General features: G+C 35.6%; 2 protein-coding genes across 2 annotated transcripts; one reads left to right on the forward strand and one right to left on the reverse strand.

Moving 5' to 3' along the window:
• Positions 1–7,189: 7,189 nt before the first annotated feature.
• On the forward strand, positions 7,190–10,941 carry LOC113288953 (prostaglandin E synthase 2-like). Its single transcript, XM_026538114.1, has 6 exons — positions 7,190–7,731; positions 7,823–7,957; positions 8,062–8,152; positions 8,416–8,510; positions 10,287–10,454; positions 10,568–10,941. Exons 1-6 carry the CDS (start codon positions 7,344–7,346, stop codon positions 10,726–10,728), a joined length of 1,038 nt encoding a protein of 345 aa, XP_026393899.1. The 5' UTR covers positions 7,190–7,343; the 3' UTR covers positions 10,729–10,941.
• On the reverse strand, positions 10,903–11,995 carry LOC113288955 (heavy metal-associated isoprenylated plant protein 26-like). The gene is made up of 3 exons (XM_026538115.1): positions 11,763–11,995; positions 11,533–11,608; positions 10,903–11,407 (listed from the first exon to the last, which is right to left on the reverse strand). Exons 1-3 carry the CDS (start codon positions 11,841–11,843, stop codon positions 11,091–11,093), a joined length of 474 nt encoding a protein of 157 aa, XP_026393900.1. The 5' UTR covers positions 11,844–11,995; the 3' UTR covers positions 10,903–11,090.
• Between the last annotated feature and the right edge of the window lie 11,815 nt (positions 11,996–23,810).

Raw genomic sequence — 23,810 nt, forward strand, 5'->3', positions numbered from 1 at the left:
ACGGACTCTACAAGACATAAGGGACCTGTTAGAAGCGATTAGACCCATCTAATTGGGCTGGATAAGTCAGAAAATCCACACAAAGTCAAGACAGTGCACACGGTTTCTGTTTAGGGTTTGAGATTAGTTTGAGAGATTTATGGGATATCTTGCTTGGGATATACATCAAAACAGTTGGGTAAAAGTCCTAGAAGATATTTGAGACGAGAGAATAGCTAGAAACAGCCTGTAACGCAACAAGAAGAAGATTATTCTTCAAACAACCTGTAAAGAATAATGGAGATTTCCAAGGGGTTTGATCGAGTTTCAAGGGGATTTAAAGCCTATAAATAGTTGGTTTTATGTCAGAGAAGGGGGATGAAGAGTTAGGGGTCGATTGGGAGGCCAGCAGAGAGGCGCAGGAGGAGTTGCAGGAATTGTACCTGTTGCTGCTGCTGCCATTAACAAACCTTGAAGAACACGAAGAACGGACTGCTCAGAGCAGTTTATTTTCTGCAGCGTCAACAGCAGCAGCTGGGTGTCGTTGTTTTACTGCAGCTCACTGGTATCGTTTATTTCTGGACGGATTTTGTGGGTCACAGAACCACTGTTTTATATTTTTCACTCTTTTAATCATATTTTGAGCATCAAGTATGTATTTTGAGAACATGATTATTATGAGTAGCTAAACCCCAATACTGGGATGATGGAGGAAACCATTCTTTATGCATGAGTAATTTTATTTAATTCTTTTATGACTATTTGCACTATTATGAATGGAATTATGAATTTTATTGATTATTTGTGATTTTGTCTGATGATGTATGCTTAATCCATGAGATTCTTGATGCATCATGCTTATGATTTACATATAATACTTACAAAATCTATTTTTGGCAAAGTAAGAGTCGATATTTGTTATCAATATAAGCTTTAATTGTCTAGAATTAATAATTGAATCGCACGAGTATAAGAATTGGTGAAATCCTGAGTCCCGGTATCTCTTGATCCTGTGATAATTTTGTATATATTTTTGTTTATAAATCTATTCAAGACCGAGCATCGAATCCGTATTTACCGCAATCGAAGTATTACAACAGGGTGAATGTTAGAATGATCTCTGGACTAGCCAGTAGACATTTGTTCTGTTTCATTGCAATTCTAATTTCAGTTCTTCTTATACAGTTAACAGTGAATGTGTGCATGTTGTTTTCCATTATCTTGAATGTTGAATGTTGCTTGAATTATCACACTTAATGAATGTTATTGTTGTTTACAAGTTTAGCATGAGCTAAACTGCATTAGGCTAAGGCTCAGTTGAAGCCTTATGCACTGTCAAATGACAAGTTGCTAGGATAGTTAACTCCTTGCCCTGTTTTGCTTGAGCATTGGGAAGAGATTAATGCTCATAGTGCCCGTGATTGATTGTTCTGTCAAAAGACAGTCAATGCTAGGGGCAAACTAGTGAGCAAATTAGTTTTTCCTCCCATTCTAGATGTATGCATAGGATTTTCAACTCAACCTAGAAATATGTTGTTTGATTAGGACACAATGCTAGGGGCAAACTAGTGACCTAAGCCTTGGCTTAACCACAAATCCTTTGCAATCACTTATAATTTCAGTTCTATTTTGTTCCCTGCTAAATTTACCTTCCTTCACTGTTTTTCTTGCATTTTGAAGTTGTTGTGCACTGAAATCAGTGCATAAACTCCCCCTGCCCTTGGCTTACAGCCTTGGTTCCCTGCTATTGTTATTTTATATCCTCTTCCATTTAATCTTTGTTGTGCTGCCATCTTGTGTTAACTGCTTTGCTTTGTTAACTGTTTTAGTTCCTTGCATCTGCCACATTACCTTGCTTTGCTCACTGCCATAGTGCTTTGCACCCATTGATAGCTTAGGAAAACTTCTTGTATGCTTCCACTCCCTGTGGACTAACCCCTACTCATCCCTATACTATAAAGCTTGGCCTTGTATACTTGCAAGTTTTGTGTGCAACCCCATTTTCACACCAATACACAATCTACTATGTTGACCTAATATAAGATAAATCTTAGAAATTTTGAGAAGCTAGATCCGGTCGCCAACTGCTCTAATACAATAAACCTTGCTGGTGACTTGAATCTATTACATCTCGTGAAACAAATGTCATCCTATAATGAGGTAATTCTCACCCCCTTTTTGTTCTGTAGTATATCTAGAAATGTTGTTAGTAAAACTGGCAAGTATTCTATTTACCTCCGAATATCTTTTGTATGTTGTGTCTTATCCATTATTAATTGCAATAACTTCGTGGAGACTACTTTGGCGATAGAGGTATGTACAATCTTCTACTGCATAAAATTCCATTGAAGCTTAAACACAAAAACTAGAATAGGATTGCATCACAATAACTAATTAATATGCTTGTTCTATGTGTATGAATTCTCCGTGTATGTTTTCCATGACCTAGAGTATCCAGTAGTGTCTTACTTCTGGCAATTTATTAAAATGATTGCCTGGAATCTCCAAGGTTTAGGAAACATTCCTACTATTAACAGCCTGAGAGATATTTTAAATCAACATAATCCGGACTTAATTTTCCTATCTAAAACAAAAAAACAAAACTGACTTAATTTTCCTATCTAAAACAAAAAAACAAAACTATGAAATGTAAAACATAATGCGAAGAGTAAATGTGTTAAATTTTTGGCTTGTCCCGCCTAGAGGAACAACTGATGGTCTTTGCTTAATTTGGAAAAATAGTTTGAACAGTAATATTCTGGATCATGCTTTTAATCACATAAATGTTGAAATAATTAATTCAAATGCTAATATAAATTAGATATTAACTTGCTTTTAAGGAATCCCTTATGCTCCTCTTAAAGAAGATTCTTGGGACATTATAAAGCAAATGTCGACTAGGATAACATAACCCTGGATCATAATAGGTGACTGAAATGTGGTCTTACATGAACAAGAGAAAAGTGGCAATCACCCTTTTAATCAGGGAGAAGCTACTAAGTTTAGAAACATTATAGATAACCGTGGTCTTCTTGATCTAGGATTCACAGGATATACTCAGACTTGGAATAACCATGGAACTTGTTTAGAATTTACAGAACAAAGACTCGATAGGGCATTGGCGAACAGTGAATGGAATGTAAAATTCCTAAATTCTAATATCAGACATATGAGTCCTTTAACTTCTGATCATGTGCCAATTTGTTTGAACACTCATAACATATGGAATGACGCTCCTACTCCTTTCAAATACTTTGGAGATTGGATGAAACATGATGACTGTAAACTCCTTATTCTGGATTATTGGAACAATCCACATGCTTTCTCTTTTGTTAAAAATCTAAAAAATGTGAAACATACCCTTATAACATGGAACAAAAACACTTTTGGTGATATTAGAACAAATATAGAAAAGACTAAGAAAAAGTTGGAGGAAACTAATAGAAAGCCAATCTATTTAGAGAAAGCAGTTGATTTAACAAATCTGAACACTGAACTCAAAAATGGCAAAATATTCTTGAAAAATTATGGAAGGATAAAAGTAGGGATCAAAACCTGGCTTTAGGTGACAAAAATACTAAATTTTTCCTTAGTAAAGCAAAACAAAGATTTAGAAGATATAGAATAGAAACATTGAAAAATGAAAATGGTGACTGGATTAATAGTAGAGAAGACATTGCTGATTGTATTACAAATCACTTTAAAGATATTGCAACAACAATTAATCCTAATATAGACATAAAAATGATTGAATTAATACCAGAATATAAAACTGATAGGGATAACGAAATGCTACAAGAAATTCCAACCTTGTTGGAGATTAAGAAAACGTTGTTTCGTATGGAACCAAACACAAGTCCAGGGCCAGATGGTTTTCCTCCCATCTCCTTTCATCAAAATTGGGATCTCATAGGAAATGATCTTACACAAATGATACAAAATTTCTTTAGAACTGGTCATCTGTTAAAGGAAATAAATGCAACTTTTATCTCGCTTGTTCCTAAAACCATTAATCCCACAACCCCAGCTGAATTCAGACCAATTGCCCTAAGTAATACTATATACAAGATTGTTTCAAAATTAATGGAAAATAGAATGAAAGGAATGCTCAGTAAGATTATATCTCCTTTTCAATCGACATTCATTCCAGGGAGACAAATTTCAGATAATATAACAATTGCGCATGAACTTATCCACACTATGAGAAGAAAATATAGCGAGAATGGGCTTATGGGTCTTAAAGTCGATATGTCGAAAGCATTCGATAAAGTCGAACGGAAATTTCTCATTGCCATAATGACAAAAATGGGTTTTCTGAATTTTGGTGTAATTTAGTATTTGAGTGTATTTCAACGACAACTCTTTCTGTTCTGCTTAATGGTTCTCCCATTGTTTTCTTTAAACCCTTTCAGGGTTTATGACAGAGAGATCCTATTTCCCCCTATCTCTTCTTGTTTTGTATTGAAGCCTTGTCGAGAACTATTGTTAATGCTGAATCTACTGGCCTAATAAAAGGAATAAAAATATGTAAAAATGCACCATCGGTGAGTCATCTTTTGTTTGCCGATGACTATTTAATTTTCTGTGCGGCTAATACTGCTACCAGCACAAACTTAGTTAAATTGTTTTCTGACTTTGGAGAAGCTTTAGGTCAGCTAATAAATCTTAGAAAGTCTGGAGTCTTTTTTAGTCCTGGAACTAATCCAGACACAAAATATGAGATACAACAAATTCTAGGTGTTAAGGATATTCCTTTGGATGATAGATATTTAGGATCTCCCTTATTTACTAACAAATCCAAGATAAAATGTTTTGAACCCTTGGTCGAAAAAATGCTTAGTAGGCTGGTTGGTTGGAATGAGAAGCATCTAAAAACTGTCGGAAAACCAGTTATGATAAAAAAAAATGTAACTTCTTCGTTAACTGTCTACCAAATGAACTATTTTAAAATACTTATGAAAATTTGCAAAAAGTTAAATAATCTTCAAAGAGATCATTGGTGGGGAAAGAATGAAATGGTAAAAATGAACAAGGAAAAAAAGGTGTCTATTTAAAAGCTTGGGGGTCTTTCTGTAAGCCTCTAAGTGAGGGAGGGACGGGGTTTCAAAATATATAAAACTTTAATCTCGCCATGTTGGCAAAAATAGGGTGGAGATTGAAAGAAAACCCAGAGTCCCTATGTGCTCAACTCTTAAAAGCTAAGTATTATCCTAACACTGATATCCTTCACATGAAAACAAAACCAAATCAGAGAGACAGTTGGGCTTGGAAAGGCATCTTAAACGGTGTCGAACAAATTCAGAAGCACTTGTTGTGGAAAATAGGAAGATGAACTATGGTTAATGTATGGAATGATTACGGGATTCCAGAAATCAATCCACCCATACAGAAACCAAGTAGGGGAACTGAAAACATAAAATGGCAAGTCAATTGATAACTGATGTGAAAACTTGGACTATGCACAAACTGAGAGTTTGTTTCAACCAAAACACAATAAACTGTATCCTAAAAATAAGCCTACCATCTCAGGATATGGCAGATACTTTTCAATGGGGTCTAACTACAAAAGGTAATTTTACAGTTAAATCAATGTATAACAAAATGAACTCTACTGGTGTTGATAGCAAGGATTGGAATCAAATTTGGCAACTGAAAGTCCCCTCGGTTAAAAATTTTGTATGGGAAGCAGCTAATGCTATTCTACCAAACAGTTTGAGGGTTGCCGCAGTCCTTCCCTATATAAATAAAACTTGTACTCTCTGTAATAGTGGTGAAGAATCTCTAACCCATTTATTTATGAATTGTATTTCGCAAAACAGGTTTGTATGCACCTAAACTTTAGCATGGACTATGTGGTTGAAAATAACAACACTTTTCATGATTGGCTAAATTTTTGATTTTCAAATACTAACAGAAATGGTTTCGTGATGCAGTGGCCAGAGTTTTGTAATATCATTACTTTGCATATTTGGAAGTCTAGATGTAATTGGGTCTACAGAAAGGAAAAACAAAATAGCGCGGTTATGGCAAATGAGATAGTAAACTTCATAAATAGCATTTCCACTATAACAACTCCAATTTACAATATCCTTCAAACTCTATATTACAATCCAATGAATGATGACTGTCTTAATATATGTACAACAACAAACAGAAATACTGAAACAAAAATGGCGTACAAATTGAGTATAGCCTTGACCATGATGAATCCCATTTCTTCTCCCGGTATTGGTATAACTCTTGCTGATTTTGCAGGCTACACAATTGAAGTCAGGGGAGATACCTGCAACTGCAATATTAGAGAAAATTAGAAAGAAAAGGAGCAGAAATAGCTTTCCAGTGGGCAAGAGAATGGAGTGGTCATGACGTGGCTTTTCAAAGTGATTCCATGCCTATTTTGATGTTGCTTAAAGAAATGTGTATTGAAGCTAGGAAACATAGATATACTATTAGTAATGACTTCCAAAGCACCAATTTGGAAGCCAAAAATTTTAAAATATCAGAACTTAATTTATCTACTAGAGTTAATGTAATGTGGGCAGCGAACACAACAGCCTATTATAATACTTTCGATCTCCAAGACAGTTGGAAAGGAGAGGATTTAGGAAACTTGTTTAACTTCTTTAATTCTCAGTACTTTAACGAAAATATATCATGGTCGAATCCTGTTCCGATTATGGTTAGGTACTTGGATTTGTAATGTTAGAAGGTTTTTTCCTCTTCTTTTACGAAAAAAGAAGAAGTGCATTTAGGACATTTTTCGAAAAGTGAGAATGTTATAAATAAATTATTAACATTATGAGAACTTAAATTTCACCTTTTTTTTTGAAAATAATCAGATATATATACCAGAGAAGAAACTAATCTGTAGATTCAGACTCATTTGGAATCAACTCTGGTAGAGTTGTCCGTCCGATGACTGAATCCGTGTGATTATTTACTTCCGAAACAGAAACAAAGTTTGAGTTCATATTACATTGGTCATAGGCTTTAACATAATCAAAAGTAATAGCTGGAATTAAAAAGGAAGGTGTAACAAAAAAGCTGGTAATCACAATTTCACCTTGCCCGATTCATACGCACATTTTTGCCGATCGGAATTTTGGCCGCTCCTCGAATTTCTAACTGGGCTTCTGGCTGATGGTCTCAGTTGCTTTAGTCTCCTTTGGATTGTTTACCCAGACCAATTGATCGGGTGTAGTTGTATTTTCTTATAGAACGACGAACCAAGTTTTCCATTCCTCCTTTCTTCTTTGTATTTTTTCCTCTCACTCTTTCCTTCGATCTAGATAAAAAGTGGTCTCAAGAGAGAGATTTAAAATCAATTGCAAAACCCCTGATTGAATCAATTCTGGGTTTAGAAAATGAGAGGCAACAATGGTCTCACATCATATATTCTTCGACGAGCTTTGAATCCATTAGCATCTAACCAATCTTCTTCTTCTAATGTATTATCATCAGTTATTCATCAAAACCAACAACATTACAATCTTCAAAAACTCTCTTTCTATAGTAATACTAGTAAAACTTCATCATCTGGTAGTAAATGGTGGTTGCCCCATTTAGGTCAATATACTGGAAAAGCTGTATCTGTTGGTATTGCTGGAGCAGTTTCATTCTCGATTTTAGCTTCTTCACTTGTTTCTTCAGAACAAGATTTACTAGCTAAAGAACCTCCTAAACCTGAATTTCTCCCGAAAGAAGTTGTTCTTTATCAGTATGAAGCTTGCCCTTTCTGTAACAAGGTTAAAGGTAACTGTTACACCCTAATTCTTGTATGAAGTTTTTATCAAATTTTGTTTTTGAAGCTTTGGGCTAATGGAAATTTGCAATTTTGTGGCAGCTTTTTTGGATTACTATGATATACCATACAAAGTTGTGGAGGTCAATCCATTGAGCAAGAAAGAGATTAAGTGGTCAGAATATAAGAAAGTTCCCATTTTGACTGTGGATGGGGAACATTTGGTAGATTCTTCAGGTTTGTTTTTAATCAATTCAGTAGTGGATTTCTCTTTTCATTTTGCATTGAGAATGTTGGATTGTTGTTTATCTTGGATGTAATTCATGTTTGTTATATGGCAGATATAATCAATAAAATGAGTGCAAAGATTCATCCTAAGCAGTCTGTGGATTCAGATTCTGATGGTGAGACTGAAGAGAAGAAGTGGCGCGGGTACTTTTCCTTTCTTTGTTTGTACTAGGATTCCAGTGTTTAATATAACCAAATAACTCTACTCTATGAATTAGTGTTGCCACCACATACAATCTATTAAAACATGTTGTGATTGTGCTTAGAACTGATGTTGTTGGTTTTGGTTTCATTTCATTCTCTCGTTGGTGGGTACAAGTTAAAAGTTGGGTATACGTTTAAAGTTTGTCAAGTGGTTTTGGATGCTGGATGCAGTGAATTGACAATGATCTCTTCTTATACTGTAGGTGGGTCGACAATCACTTGGTTCATGTTTTATCACCAAACATATATCGGAACTCTTCTGAGGCTCTTGAATCATTCGACTATATCACATCCAACGGTAAGACAGTAAAACAGTTCTATATAAAACTGTCTGCTAAAATAGCTTAGATGTTTTAGACTTGATGTTTTAGAAAGTAGCAGTATTTAGGTATCTCTATCTTACTTTCAGTGGTTAATCTACTTTTCCAACGTCGTGCATATTAGAATAGGCATGCCAGTTTTATTTACCTTTATCTTAGAAAGGTATGGAACAAATGCGAAGTGTCTGGAAACGATATTTCCTGAATAGTCCCATGGAATCAGTCAATGTGTTTGTAGTCAGCCTAACAAGCAACAACCCAAGCCTTTCACTAGCTACACGTATTTGCTTGGGTTGCTTTTTAAGTCAATGCCGAATTCATCCCCTAATTCAGAGAAAGGTGATGTACCGATGCTCTACACGTTCATTAGTGCATTATCCGACTCTGTGGAGAATTAGCTTATGAGTTAGTTTTGCTTCATCATACAGCCAAAACTCTTCATTCTGTCACCTGAATGCTGTTTAGATCTGGTCATTTTGTAATTTCCATAAAGTACAGGTCTAGGAGTGCTTATGCTAAAAACAAATCATGGTTTGACATTTTCTTGTAAATTTAAGGTAACCACCAGTTGTTAATCTAGTATTCTTCTTAGTGTGGATTATTTGGTGATCCGTCAATGTCATTGGTTGCTTAGTGAAATATGGATTCTGTGATACTGGGATAAATTCAGTGTTCCACTTAAGCTCTTTCTATGTGCTAGAGATAAAATTTATTGTATGTTATTCTGCCTCTTTGAAGTGAGAAAACAATGTATGGCTTTATGCATAAGGGGGTCTTTAGATTTACTGTATTAAACTTCTCTGACCAGTTTGTTCTGTGTACAAGTTAATGTGGAGTAGTAAGAATGATGAGTCATTCTGAATGACTCTTCCTGCTCCTTGACTAGGGAGTTTTAAGTCATAGATAACCGCCACGACCAGATGTTATGATTCGAATATGTAACTTAGCATTTCAAGAGCGATTTGATACCATATAGTGTAGAGGACGACAGTAGATAGGACTGCAAACGATAGGATAACATGTCAGTGATGGATTCGAGGATATGGTGTGGAAGGAAGGATGTTCAGCTTTTACATGTGTATCTAAGTACACTCAGTCCGTCGCTACAAGTTAAGTTACTCGTAGTTTTAGTGTGGATTATGACACAAACACCAACATGTATAGACTACAGCAGGGCTCGATGTTGCCTGATCAAATGGTTGGTCGCCTCTGCCACTTCCAATACTGGGAGTTTGCGGTTTACGAAAGAAATGGGCTAATACTATGTGTCCTTCTACACCATAAGCATATTGTCAAACTGCAGGATTAGCTTATTATTTTCCTTATACCGCGTCTGCATATGTTCATTGATCGAGAATATGATTTAGTCATCTAGCTATACTAAACCTCTACATGTAGCGGTTACCTGAACAAAACTAGAATCTTCGTATGCTATGACCGTACATGAACTGTTACTTTGTTACCAACAACTTCTGACCCATATCCCGTTATATCTTTGAAATGCTGGATAAGTTCAATGAATCCTATGGATTTAGTACATGATACACCATACCACGCTGGAGTTTGCATTGTTTTTGTTTTTTAATAGTGAGACTAGTTTACAATATATCAATGTTTACTGTTGCGCAGTTTTAGTCATCTTAATTCTCTGTCTTGGTTTGAGGTCTCTCCCTAAATGTTGCAAGATTTCATATGAAGTTGGTATAGATACCATTTTCTCATGTCTTTTGCTTCTTCTTATTCCCCAAACCTAGGTAATTTCAGCTATACTGAGAAAATAACAGTGAAGTATGCTGGTGCGGTGGCAATGTATTTTGTGTCTAAGAAACTAAAGAAGAAATACAATATCACTGATGAGCGAGCAGCACTGTACGAAGCTGCAGAGACATGGGTGGATGCCCTAGATGGCCGAGAGTTCCTTGGTTAGTGTATATTTACTACTGTTGTACTATCTCACTCTTAATTTTATTGGAATTCTAAATGAAAAAGGTAGACAGAGTTGTTAACGTGTTATACATTGTTACGTCTCTCACAGGTGGTCCAAAACCAAATTTAGCAGATCTTGCTGTGTTCGGCGTCTTGAGACCCATAAAATATCTGAGGTCTGGTAAAGACATGGTGGAGCACACACGCATAGGTGATTGGTATTCAAGAATGGAAGGAGTTGTCGGGGACTCCTGTCGAATCAAGGCATAGACTACTTTCCACAGTTCTAGTCATAGAGCCATAAACTACCACTGGCAATTTTTGTTCAAGTTGAGTGCATAAATAGCTTCTAATGACAGTCCTCAAGTGTTTGCGGATTGATCATTCAGTTCCGAAGATTTTGTTAAATTTATACTTCATAATACCATGTGAAATCAACAATGATTGATTCAAGAACTAATGAAAGGCTGATTCTTTATTTGCAAATATTTGATCACAAGTAGAAAAAGCACATAAACTACTTCCAGTAATGGTACAAACTGATAACTTAAACAAATCCAAAACTATAACAAACTAAACCCTAGAGTACAAAATTACTAACATCATCATCATCCTTATCAGCAATTTACTAACTACATGACAACACAAGCATTAGGATTCTCATCACTGAAAGCAGTTGAGTATTTAACTTCAGTAGAACTAGCACGAGCAAGATTAGAAGCTTTGGAATCATTATTCATCATAATATTTCTGACATAACCAGGTGGTGCTTTCTTATCATAAACACCAGGTGCATATGGATGATCCACTTCACCGTATGGTACATACGGCCATATTTCTGCTTTCTTTCCTGTACGCCTTATAACTCTGCTCAACACTTTCCTTGGTTCTACGTATCCAATTACAGTTAGCTTGTGTTGCTTTGGATCTATATCTATACTTGATACACCTAAAATACCATCAGATCATGAATATCAATTTAGTTTCATCCAACGGTCATAATTTGTTGAAACTCATAATTCTATCTTTAGAATTTTTTTTCAATTCAGTCTGTGTTCAGCTCATAATATATACCTTTCATTCCTTCAACTGATCTTCTGATTTTCCTTTCACATCCTTCACAATCAATCTTCACTTTTATCTCCACTGTCTAATGAAACACAAAAACAAAAGTTAATCAGTACCGTTGATGAAAACAAGAAAAGCTTATGTGTCTCACTGTGAAGTGAACAACCAACCCAGTGAGGAAAATCTACAACAGAACAAGCTTAGTCGAACAAAATGTAATTTTTGAGTGGGTTTACCTGTAATTCCTTCAACTTTTTCATCTTTCTAGATTCATGAGAAAAATCAAAACGGTGAGAGAGATGATCAAGAATACCCATGGTTTGTGCCTGAATCTATTTGAGGATAAGAAGCTTGAACTCAGCCAATGAATTTGAGATACAGTACTGCTGCTGCTTGCAGAGAAGGAGAGACCTAGAGAGCTAGATAGATAGAGAGAGAGAGAGAGAGGGATATTAACAAAGTAGTGAGGTGGTGTTAAGAGTTTAAATAAGGGTGAAGAAGAGTAAGCCTTTTGTAATTATGTGGTGTTGGATAAATAATAAATTGGATGATGAAGACTTTGAAATGTTGACACTAAAACACTGTTTGGACTGACCTAAGTAGGATCGGCGAAGTTTCGCGAGAGCGCACCGAATTAAAAGTAAAATTTCCTATCTAAACTGCTATCAACAACATATATAATTGGTGCCAGAAAGGCTCAACAGACCGAGAAAAAAAATCACAAAAAAAAAAGTCACACATAATTACCAGTGGTCTACTCAGGGCCTACTGGAGCACATAAACTCCCGAGAGGCAGGGCCTACTGGAGCACATAAATTTTTAAAATATGTGAGGAGCGTTTTTTGTTGTTGTTTTTTTCGCGGTCTGTCTAGAATAGCTGAATTGGTGCAGGGTTGTAGACTTGTAACCAGTGTGACTTTTGTTTTTGCAACTTGGTGCTATATATTGTACCTAAGTCGACTAAGAGCCATGATAGGATGCCCACCTTTATGAGACTCATCTTTGCATAAATAATGGTTATTTTTGAGCGAAAAAATCTATATATACAGCAGAATATAGGTTTATTAGGGAAGTGAGAGGTTGAAACCACTTTGGGTAACAATATGTTCTTTTATGCTTAGCAGTAGTTCTACTGCGAGAGAAGATTCATTCCTGTAAGAGTAAATGCATTTTCTGCAAAGCTATAGCTCTAAGTTAGCTGCACTGGTGTGGGGAGCAACGTGCCTTAACTAGAATGGGCATCCTAATAAACAGGTGTGGTCCTCTGATCACTCAGTGCTTCAGCTAACATAACTCATATTGAAGATAAGATGGAGACATCCAGGCATAGATAGACATCATCCGTCTTAACTCCATTTTTTGTTGGTTAAACTTCAACATAGAAGTCATTAACAAGCTGGTTAGGAAAAGATTAGGAAATTGATGTAATCCTAAGGGAATTAGAAGTCATCTAGTTCTAAGAAAATGAAAGACATGTAATAAGGTAATAGGACTAGGAAAAGGAATTCATAGTTATATATATATATATGATCACCAAAGTTGTGGTTGATCACATGAGCAAGATTAGAGCTTGTGTTTAGTTTTGAGAGATTTTCTAAACATCAATAAAGAGAGTTGTCTTTATATAAGCTAAGTTTCATCTTTCAGTTGCCATTAATTGGTATCAGAGCTTGTTTCCGATACCAATTGAAAACGAAACCACCATTGTGGGTGCAAAACAGTTCACGCCACCATCAATACAAGTTCCAATCCTCAACGCCACAAACTACACAATATGGGCCATGAGAATGAAGGTACTGATGAAAATCTACAAAGTTTGGGAAACAATTGATCCTGGTACATTTGACCCAGACAAAAACAATGTTGCCATTGGATTACTCTTTCAAGCAATACCAGAATGTCTTGTTCTACAAGTTGGCGAACAGGAAACTTCAAAGAAAATTTGGGATGCAATAAAGGCACGTAATCTCGGAGCTGATCGAGTTAAAGAAGCCCGTCTGCAAACCTTAATGTTTGAATTTGAAAGAGTGAAGATGAAAGACACTGATACTATTGATAGCTTTGCAGGAAAGCTATCAGACATAGCCTCAAAAGCTGCGTCACTTGGACAATCCATTGATGAAGATAAACTGGTAAAGAAGTTTCTCAATAGTTTACCAAGATCCAAGTATATTCATATCATAGCTTCTCTCGAACAAGTCTTAGATTTAAAGAAGACTAGTTATGAAGATATAATTGGAAGATTGAAAGCATATGAAGAAAGAATCCTTGATGAAGAAAACAATGGAGAAACTCAAGGAAAACTCTTGTACACAAACTCTTACCAACAAAACTCTGCGAGAAGAGGAAGAGGTCGTGGAAGAGGTGGTAGAGGAAACAGAGGCCGAGGAAGGGGAGGAAGGTTTAACTCACAAGATAGAACAACAAGTCAGAATGATCAAAACCAAGGGAAAGAAAAGAAGGATAGATCAAACTTTATTTGTTATAGATGTGATAAACCAGGACACTTCTCCTCTGTATGCCCTGAAAGAATACAAAAGATGGAAGAAACAAACAAGAATGAAACAAGGGAAGCAAATACAGCTCTTTTCATGCACAAAGTTGTATTCTTAAACGAAGGGAACCTAATACCAAAGAACTACGAATCAAAGGATGGAGAAGAAGGAATCTGGTATTTAGATAATGGAGCCAGCAATCACATGACTGGTAAGAGACACTACTTTTCTGAACTCAATGAAAAAATCAAAGGACAAGTGAAGTTTGGGGATGGATCTTCTGTAGAAATTGAAGGGAAAGGATCAATTATATTTCAGAGCAAGACCAGAGAACAGAAGCTTGTCACAAACATCTACTTCATCCCAAACTTACAAAACAACATTCTAAGTTTAGGACAAGCTACAGAAGTTGGATGTGATGTTAGAATGCGACAAGATTATCTAACAGTTCATGACCCAAGTGGAAGACTTTTAGTTAGAGTCTCACGCTCACAGAATAGACTCTACAAGATAAGTCTCATGATTGGAAGGCCATTGTGTCTGAATATGAGACTGGAAGATCAGACATGGAAGTGGCACGCAAGGTTAGGACACATAAGTTTCAGAACCTTAAAGGCAGTGTCTTAGAACAAGATGGTTCGAGGACTACCACAGATAAATGATGAAGCAAAAATCTGTGAATCATGTTTAGTTGGGAAACAAACTCGTCAAGGTTTCCCAAAAGCAACAACATTCAAAGCCTCAAAGCCATTAGAGCTTCTTCATGTTGATTTATGTGGTCCTATTACACCACAAACCCTTGCAAATAACAAATACATATTTGTTATTATAGATGACTTCTCAAGATATATGTGGTCTATTCTTATGAAAGAAAAGAGTGAAGCATTTGACAGATTCAAAGCTTTCAGAAATCTGATAGAAAAAGAGCTAAAAGAGGAGGTCAAAATGCTTAGAACTGATAGAGGAGGAGAGTTCAATTCCGTAGAGTTCAACAAGTTCTGTGAGTCAAATGGATTCAAAAGGCAACTCACAACACCATATACACCACAACAAAACATAGTGGTGGAGAGGAGAAACATGACTTTACGGAGACGACAAGAAGTTCTTTAAAGGCTATGCAGGCACCTAATTATCTATGGGGAGAAGTTGTACGACACTCCACATACCTAATAAACAGGATACCTATGAAAGCTCTGAAAGACATGACTCCATATGAAAGCTTGCGAAAGAGAAAACCAAACATAGATCATTTAAGAGTGTTTGGTTGCAAAGCATACGCAAAAGTTGATTATGCAACTCTTAAGAAACTGGATGATCGATCTCAGACTCTTGTGCATCTAGGAATTGAGCCTGGATCCAAAGCCTACAGATTATTCAATCCAACAACGAAAAGAGTGATAGTGAGTCGAGATGTGGTATTCGATGAAAAAGCAAACTGGAACTGGAAAGAAACTAATGATGGACCAAGTAGGGATCCAGGAATGTTTCACATGAGATGGGGTCAAGTAATTGATGAAGGAGAAGGACTAATAATCATCAATACCAATGGAAACAATGATGTTAATAAAGAAGAAGAAGAGAATAATGAAACCACTGAGAATAACGAAGAAGTAGAAGAAGAAGAGATCGATGAAATAACATAACCCATTCCACTGCGAAAATCAACAAGACAGATACAAAAGCCACAGTATCTGGAGGATTATGTTCTTCAAGCTGCAGAAGAATGTGAGATTATGCTACTTTCTGTTAATGATGAACCAAGGAATTTTCAGGAAGCAAAGGTCTCGACTAAATGGACACAAGCATGTAGAGAAGAAATTATTTCAATCAACAGAAACAAGACTTGGTTTCTAGTTGATAAGCCAGGTGGGGTAAAAGTGATTGGTCTTAAGTGGATCTTCAAAATAAAACGGAATGCTGATGGTACTGTCAACAAATATAAGGCAAGACTTGTAGCTAAGGGATACGTTCAAGAATCAGGCATAGACTTTGATGAAGTTTTCGCACCAGTTGCTAGACTAGAGACAATTCGTCTCTTAATAGCAGAAGCAGCATCAAACTCATGAGAAATTCATCACTTAGACGTTAAGACAGCATTCTTACATGGTGAATTGCGAGAAGATGTGTATGTTGAACAACCAGAAGGTTTTGAAGTAAAAGGACAAGAGCATAAGGTTTATAAGTTATCAAAAGCTCTATATGGTCTAAGACAAGCTCCTCGAGCCTGGAATACAAAGTTAGATCAAATCTTAAGAGAAATCAGATTTGTTAAGTGCTCTAAAGAAACATCAGTATACAGAAGAAAAGAAAAGGGAACGCTTCTTGTGATTGCAGTATATGTAGATGATCTATTTTTGACTGGCAACTCCCTTAAGGTGATCAATGAGTTCAAGAGAGAAATGTCATCAAAGTTTGAGATGTCAGACCTCGGAAAATTCACTTATTACCTTGGCATAGAAGTCCATCAAGGAGTAGATGGGATTCAGATTAAAAAAGAAGCTTATGCAAGGAGAATTCTGAAAGAAGCAGGACTTGAAACTTGTAATCCAACTAAGATACCAATGGAGTTTGGACTTAAAGTTTCAAAGGCACAAGAAGAAGCTGAGATTGATCCAACGAGTTATAGAAGAAATGTTGGATGCCTTAGATACTTGTTACACACAAGACCAGACTTGGCTTTCTCTGTGGGAGTAGCAAGCCGTTATATGCAGACTCCACACAAGTCTCATGGTGATGTAATAAAGCAGATATTGAGATATCTAAGAGGAACAATCAGCTATGGATTGAAGTATGGTCGAGGGGGATCAAAAGGAATTCTTGGGTATAGTGACAACAGTCATAATATTGACCAAGATAATGGAAAAAGTACAACTGGTCATATATTTTATCTAGGAGAAGCACCTATTACATGGTGTTCACAGAAGCAAGACACTGTAGCCCTCTCATCCTGTGAAGCTGAGTTCATGGCCGCAACAGAAGCAGCTAAACAATCAATACGGCTTCAAGAACTGTTGGGTGAAATCAAAGGAAGAGAACCTGAAAAAGTTCTCATCAAGATTGATAATAAGTTTGCAATTGCACTCACTAAAAATCCAGTGTTTCATGGTAAGACTAAACACATTCACAAAAGGTATCATTTCATACGAGAACGTATCAAGAAGGAGATCATCAACGCTGAACACATACCAGGAACTGGGCAGACAGCAGATATATTGACAAAGGCATTAGCTCGGATCAAGTTTGAAGAAATGAGACAATTGATTGGAGTACAAGATATGTCACGGGTAAGGTTGAAGCTTAACGGGGAGAATGTTGGTTAAACTTCAACATAGAAGTCACTAACAAGCTGGTTAGGACAAGATTAGGAAATTGATGTAATCCTAAGGGAATTAGAAGTCATCTAGTTCTAAGAAAAGGAAAAACATGTAATAAGGTAATAGGACTAGGAAAAGGAATTCATAGTTCTATATATATATGATCACCAAAGTTGTGGTTGATCATATGAGCAAGACTAGAACTTGTGTTTAGTTTTGAGAAATTTCTAAACATCAATAAAGAGAATTGTCTTTATATAAACTAAGTTTCATCTTTCAGTTGCCATTATTTTTGACTAACATTTCATTTCACAGTTGAAACTTCTGCATCTCATCTTGTTTACGTTACTGTATTTATTTTCCAAATGTCGGTCATTTTTCCGAATAGAGTTTGGGATATTTTTAAGATTCTGATCTTTCCAGATATTTAAAGGAAACTAGAAAGAAGTTTAGTACCATGTAGGCCACTCACTGCCCACCACAATGACCAACATGACAAAAATTCTTACTTTTCCTTCTGATGCTTTCCATTACCAACGTCTTTTTCCACATGAAAATGAAATAATTCATGAGTATTGTAAAGTATCCATGTGATGATTCATTAAACCAACGGACGAAAGGTCATTCACTGAATAATAATGGAATAAGTGTATCTAAGTGATGTCTGCGGCAATTATTTATGTTCCCGAATATCCATCAATCACAGTTTTTCATTTGTCGACTTACCTGTAAATAGTTTGCGATATTTCCAAAGAGTGACAATTTTTTTTTCTTTCATAGAACGGTAAAATTATTCAACACCCTCTTTCGTTCCACTTTGTGTTGAGTTTTTCAAGCAGACTAATTCTTTTCCAAATTTACCCTTATTAATGCTTCTTTTTATAATTTTATCCAGAGTAATTAAGTTGGAGTAATTAGTTACTCGCTGATTACAAAGTGAATTATGTTTGGATGTAATTCCAAAACAGGGGTAAAGTAGTAAAAATTTGGGTAAACCATCATCTAAAATGGAACCGAGAGAATATTTAAATTACCATCATTAAAATAAGATTTACCATCAATTTTCAAAGCAATACAAGTTCGAAATCATTGCATATTACTCCCTCCGTTCCACTTTAGATGATATTGTTGGAGTTTTCACGCAGATTAAGAAATGGAGAGTGGGGCAATTTATCAATATTCCCATAAAAAATCAAGTTCCCTCAAGTTATAGGTGGAAAATAAAAGCTATTGGTATTATGAGAATAGGGGATGATCCAAATCCTAAGAACAGAGATGGATATGGAGCATAATTTTTGAACTTTTTTTTGTTCTTGTTAAAATATGGGCTAGAAGTTGGGTGTCTTTCTAACCTATTACCAGGATATGACTTGCATACCTCTAATCCGATATTTCAGCATATGGACCAGATAAGGAGGAAAAATTCTTCCAATTTCTTTTCAAACTAGGATTTCAATCCTTTACATGTCCATGCATAATCCTCATAATTTGAATTAGATGGATCAAAATATGAGCCAGATAGGGAGGAGAATTCTATATAGTCGGGTATGAGTTCATGTTCCACTCCTCACCCTGCCCATGATCCAAGTAAGTTGGATTCTACGATTCCAAATATAGGCCAGACAGGGTGAAGGAGTTCTATGAATTTTGTTTCGATTTCAAGTTTCATTCCTCACCCAGCCTATGACCCAGTTAATGACAACATATCCCTACCGTCAAATTTTTCATCGAAGTCGATAGTGTTAGCAAGATTGGTAGGTCGAAACTTGAGTTTAATTACTTTTCGACCCAAAAAAAAAAGACGGGTTTAAGTTATGCTAGTTCGCGAATTAAAAAACTTAATCTAGGTAATGTGCGTAGTACTCAACAACCCTTTAATTCTCATTCATATCTCAGTCTTCGACTTATAAGATTTCAATGTCTGTATTTCAACCTCTAGATAATGGAACAACATATATATTTATGTTAGTGCCATAACTCAAAATGGAAAAATCGATAAACTTTCAGATTGAGTTTCATGTGGATTTCAATAAGTTATATTATAAAAATTATTCGTAGACAGTTGATTGAAAAATTGAAAGAGGATCCAAACAATATTTGAACATGGAAGTTCCTCAAATTAAAGATATTGATGGTCCTAGAAAATTCAATTTGGATGCATCTCATATTATTTCTGGTACTCTTGTTGAGGAGGAGGATCTCATTGAAGTTGTAAAGTGCGTTTTTGAAAATAAAAATGTGGGAAATGATTTGGGTTTTAATCTAATATCTTATATGGTTACACGTTTTCCATAATGGATCACAAGATTATACGTTGAGGAATAAGGATGAACGTAGGTGGAGTAATCCTGAGGAATTAATAACCAAACTAGGAATTGGACTTGTGTTTCTTTCTCATGCTCTGCGAATCGGTGTCTGTAACCCAATGATTCTTTCTTTCGTTTCTTTTTAATCATTTGTTTCCCTATCACTTATTCCATGATTCATTGATCTTTACTTATCAGATTTCAATGTTTTTCCTATAAAATAGTTTCATACTTATTCTATATATTTTTATTACTAAACTGATGTTTTATTCATACTTTCAAATTATCTTAATTATGTTTTCTAACTAATCCTTAATCTTCCAAACGTGTTTACAAGTTGTTTTCTCCTTAATGACGTTTGCCTTTTTTGTTGTTGTGATTACATCGTTTGCTCTGCTAGCTAAGATGCTTTTTGAAGCCAAAGTGTTTCCATTGATTCATCATGATGACAGTTGTCAACTAAGCAAGTACCGATCCATTGACTATCACAAGAAAATTCAAACAAAGAAGAGGGGAAAAAATATTTTTCAAATTTCAAAAAAGTCGTGGCATAATTGATAACGGTTTCCTTTTATTACTCGGCGGATTAATATTTTTTCTACCTATTTTTGTTATTAGATTATCTGGTCATAACCTCTAGAGATATCAGAAATGGGTATAAAAACTATTAATCTGCCGAGAAAGATCTGCAGCGGCTTAATACAGTGTGGTGTTCAAATCTGGACTAGGTCCCGGGGGTTTTCTGCATTTGCAGTTTCATCGTTAACAAAATTTCTGGTGTCTGTGTTATTTCTTTTCCGCATTATATTTCCTATATAATTGAAATATTACAGGTTGTGCGTTAAGTTCAATCAATTCTTGAATCCGACCTGTGGGTTGTTGATTGAATTGATTGACACTTGGATATTGGTTTGTGATACTGTCCAAGTTATTTATCTTATTCAATCGGGCTCGCAAATTCCTATTTGTTCGATTGCAGATTGAATTGAGAAATTGAGATATAACTCTTTGATATACATTTCTATAGATTGAGTCTGACTGTCTAGTTGATTCTATTGAAAGTATATTGGAGTTTGTCTATTCAGATTGCCGAACGAAATATTGGGTGCGCTTTTTCAATTGGTATGAGAGAAGGCAAACACATTTAAGACCTTATAAGTCTGTGTTTGTAGCGATCTGAATATGGATAGAAGAGCTATCTCTGACAAACGCATCACCAGAAATAAAAGTTATGTTTCTATGAAATCTATTAAAAAGAAGGATTTTTCAATCTCGAATATAGACGAACCTAGCGTTCCGACGAAACAGACTTCCATTTACAAGTGCTACCCGGATTACCTTACTGACGAGTCTGACTCCGAAGTTAAAAGGGAAGCAGCCAAAGAGAGTACATTGATTCTAAAACTTGTTAGAATCCAGGCTGATAATTTCAACAGGTTGAAACACAAATTCAATGCTCTTATTGGTATGGTAAATGAGCGTGATTCTCTTTTAAAGGTCCTTCGAGAGGAAAAAGCCTCAGTCTGTTCTTCACGAACTCTGCTTGAGGAAAAACTCAAAGAGGATGCTTTAGAAATTAAACTTATTTTGAGTAAACTCTATGTTCAAGAATGTTCCAAAGAGTCTACTATACCAATTGCCTCTGGTTTAACTGAAAAAAAATTCAGTTCCAGAAGCAAAATCGAAATCCCTTTCTGTTGAAAATGATATGCTTGTGTCTTCCTCTAATCAAGGAATATCCACATCACATGGAAGGAAGACATCTCCCAACGATGGTGTTAAGACTGCTCTGTCTAATCACTCAGGTGATCAGAAAGTGTGTCTCTTTTGTGATTCAAAAGGACATGGTGAACAAAAGAGGAAATCTAGGTTGAATGACAATTCTATTGTTCGTCTTCAACACACCTTAGATTTAATTCTCAAAGGTGTAACTGACATTCATATGTCTAGACCAATTGGTTTTAGTACTCACCCTGTGTACCTTACCAGGAAAGTCAGTTCGATGTGTTCCTCAAATGTTCAAATGGGAAACAGTCTTCCTAAACCATTTCGTCCAAGAAGAACTCAAGGATATTTTTCTATTAAAAAGGGAGATAATGTTGTTCTTGATGTGAAAAAGGTACCAGAAGAAGGAAGCAAAAGGGGAGATGTGGAAGACAACCTAAATCTAATAATTGAAGGGTATAAAGAAATCATTAATAGGCTGTCAATTCCCTCTGGTCAAAATTCTTCAGGTAAGAATACTTATTATGCGTCATTCTTTGATAGTAATTTTTATGATAAATTTTCACATCAAAAGGGTTTTCCTCCAAAGATCATAAGAAAGAGGTTTGACCGAAAACAACATTCATTTGATGAGCTCAAGTCTCATACTTGTGCTAATTAATCACAAGGTTGAATTCTCAGTCAAAAAAATTCCTGGTTGAGTGAGATATAATCAGGTATACTTGATGACAAAGTGTTTTCTGATTCTCTAGCTATTTTCTTATCGTTCCTAGCCAGATTATCATTCACAAACATGTTTGCATAAGTATTTGTATTTTGACAAATCGTTTTTCGTTTTGAAATTTTATTGTGTCAAAAATTGCTATTCTTATGCTCTAAATTTTTCTCTTGTGAGAATGTAAAATTTATTGAGCTAAATTTTGTGAAATTTGTCACGTAGCAAAACATTGGTGTATAAGCAGTTTTCCTATTTTTCCTTTGTTCGCCTCTTGGGTATTTTCCGTCCATGGGTCAAGTTTTTGTTCGTACGGGCACCCATGCTACTTATCAGGGACCAACTTTGGAAACACTAAACTCTGTTTCCTTGAAAAACCATTTGAATACCAATACCTGTTGAAAGAGCGGGGGTTTAACAACACCATTTGAATATTTCGCTTAGCAATTTGTATGGACAAACTCGAATATACTTTTAAGAGATCAACAAGACTCAATCAATTAAAAGTATATTAACGATTTTATATCTTTCTATTGATTTGATTTACTCAAGCAGGAACTGCGAGTTCTAACCAAATGCAAGGAATAACTTGGATGGTACCAAAGACCAATATCCAAGGATCAATCAATGACAATCAACAACCAAAGGTCGGATTACTCTAATTGATGATTTAACACACAACCTGTATTATTTCAATTATAAAAATAAAATAATATAATGCGGAAATTGAAATAACACAGACACCAGAAATTTTGTTAACGAGGAAACCGCAAATGCAGAAAAACCCCGGGACCTAGTCCAGATTGAACACACACTATATTAAGCCGCTACAGACACTAGCATACTTCAAGCTAACTTCGAACTGGACTGTAGTTGAATCCCAATCAATCTCCCACTGATCCAAGGTACAGTTATGCTCCTACGCCTCTGATCCCAGCAGGATGCTGCACACTTGATTCCCTTAACTGATCTCACCCACAACTAAGAGTTGCTACGACCCAAAATCGAAGGCTTTGACAATAAAGAAATCTATCTCACACAGACAAGTCTATCAAAGGATCAATCTGTCTCCCACAGATAAACCCTAAAGGTTTTGTTTTGTCTTTCGATAATAATCAAGGTGAACAGGAACCAATTGATAATCCGGTCTTATATTCCCGAAGAACAGCCTAGAGTTATCAATCACCTTACAACAATCTTAATCGTATGGTAGCGAAACAAGATGTTTCAGAATCACAAAAAATAAGACGAAGATGTTTGTGATTACTTTTTATATATTTCCTATCAGAGATATCAATCTCAATCCAATCAATCTTATTATACTCGTACGATATAAGATGAAAGATCAAATCACACAACTACGATAAAAGTAGTATCGGTCTGGCTTCACAACCCCAATGAAGTCTTTAAGTCGTGAACCTGGGTTTAGAAGAAGAAAATCAAAGGTTAAAGGAGAATCGACTCTAGCACGCAAACTAGTATCACACGTAAGGTGTGGGGATTAGTTTTGCATAATACTAGATGTGTCCTTTATATAGTCTTTCAAATTAGGGTTTGCAATCAATGTTAGATTAGTAACAAAGCATTCAATATTCACCGTTAGGTGAAAACCTGATTTAGATTCAAGCTAATATTTATCAACCGTTAGATATAAAACTTAGCTTGTTATACACACTTGACAATACACGCTTCTAGGTTTGTTAACTGTAACCAAACATATGCATTTGTT

This window comes from Papaver somniferum, chromosome 6 (genome assembly GCF_003573695.1).
Source record: "Papaver somniferum cultivar HN1 chromosome 6, ASM357369v1, whole genome shotgun sequence".
In the NCBI taxonomy this organism is placed as follows: Eukaryota; Viridiplantae; Streptophyta; class Magnoliopsida; order Ranunculales; family Papaveraceae; genus Papaver; species Papaver somniferum.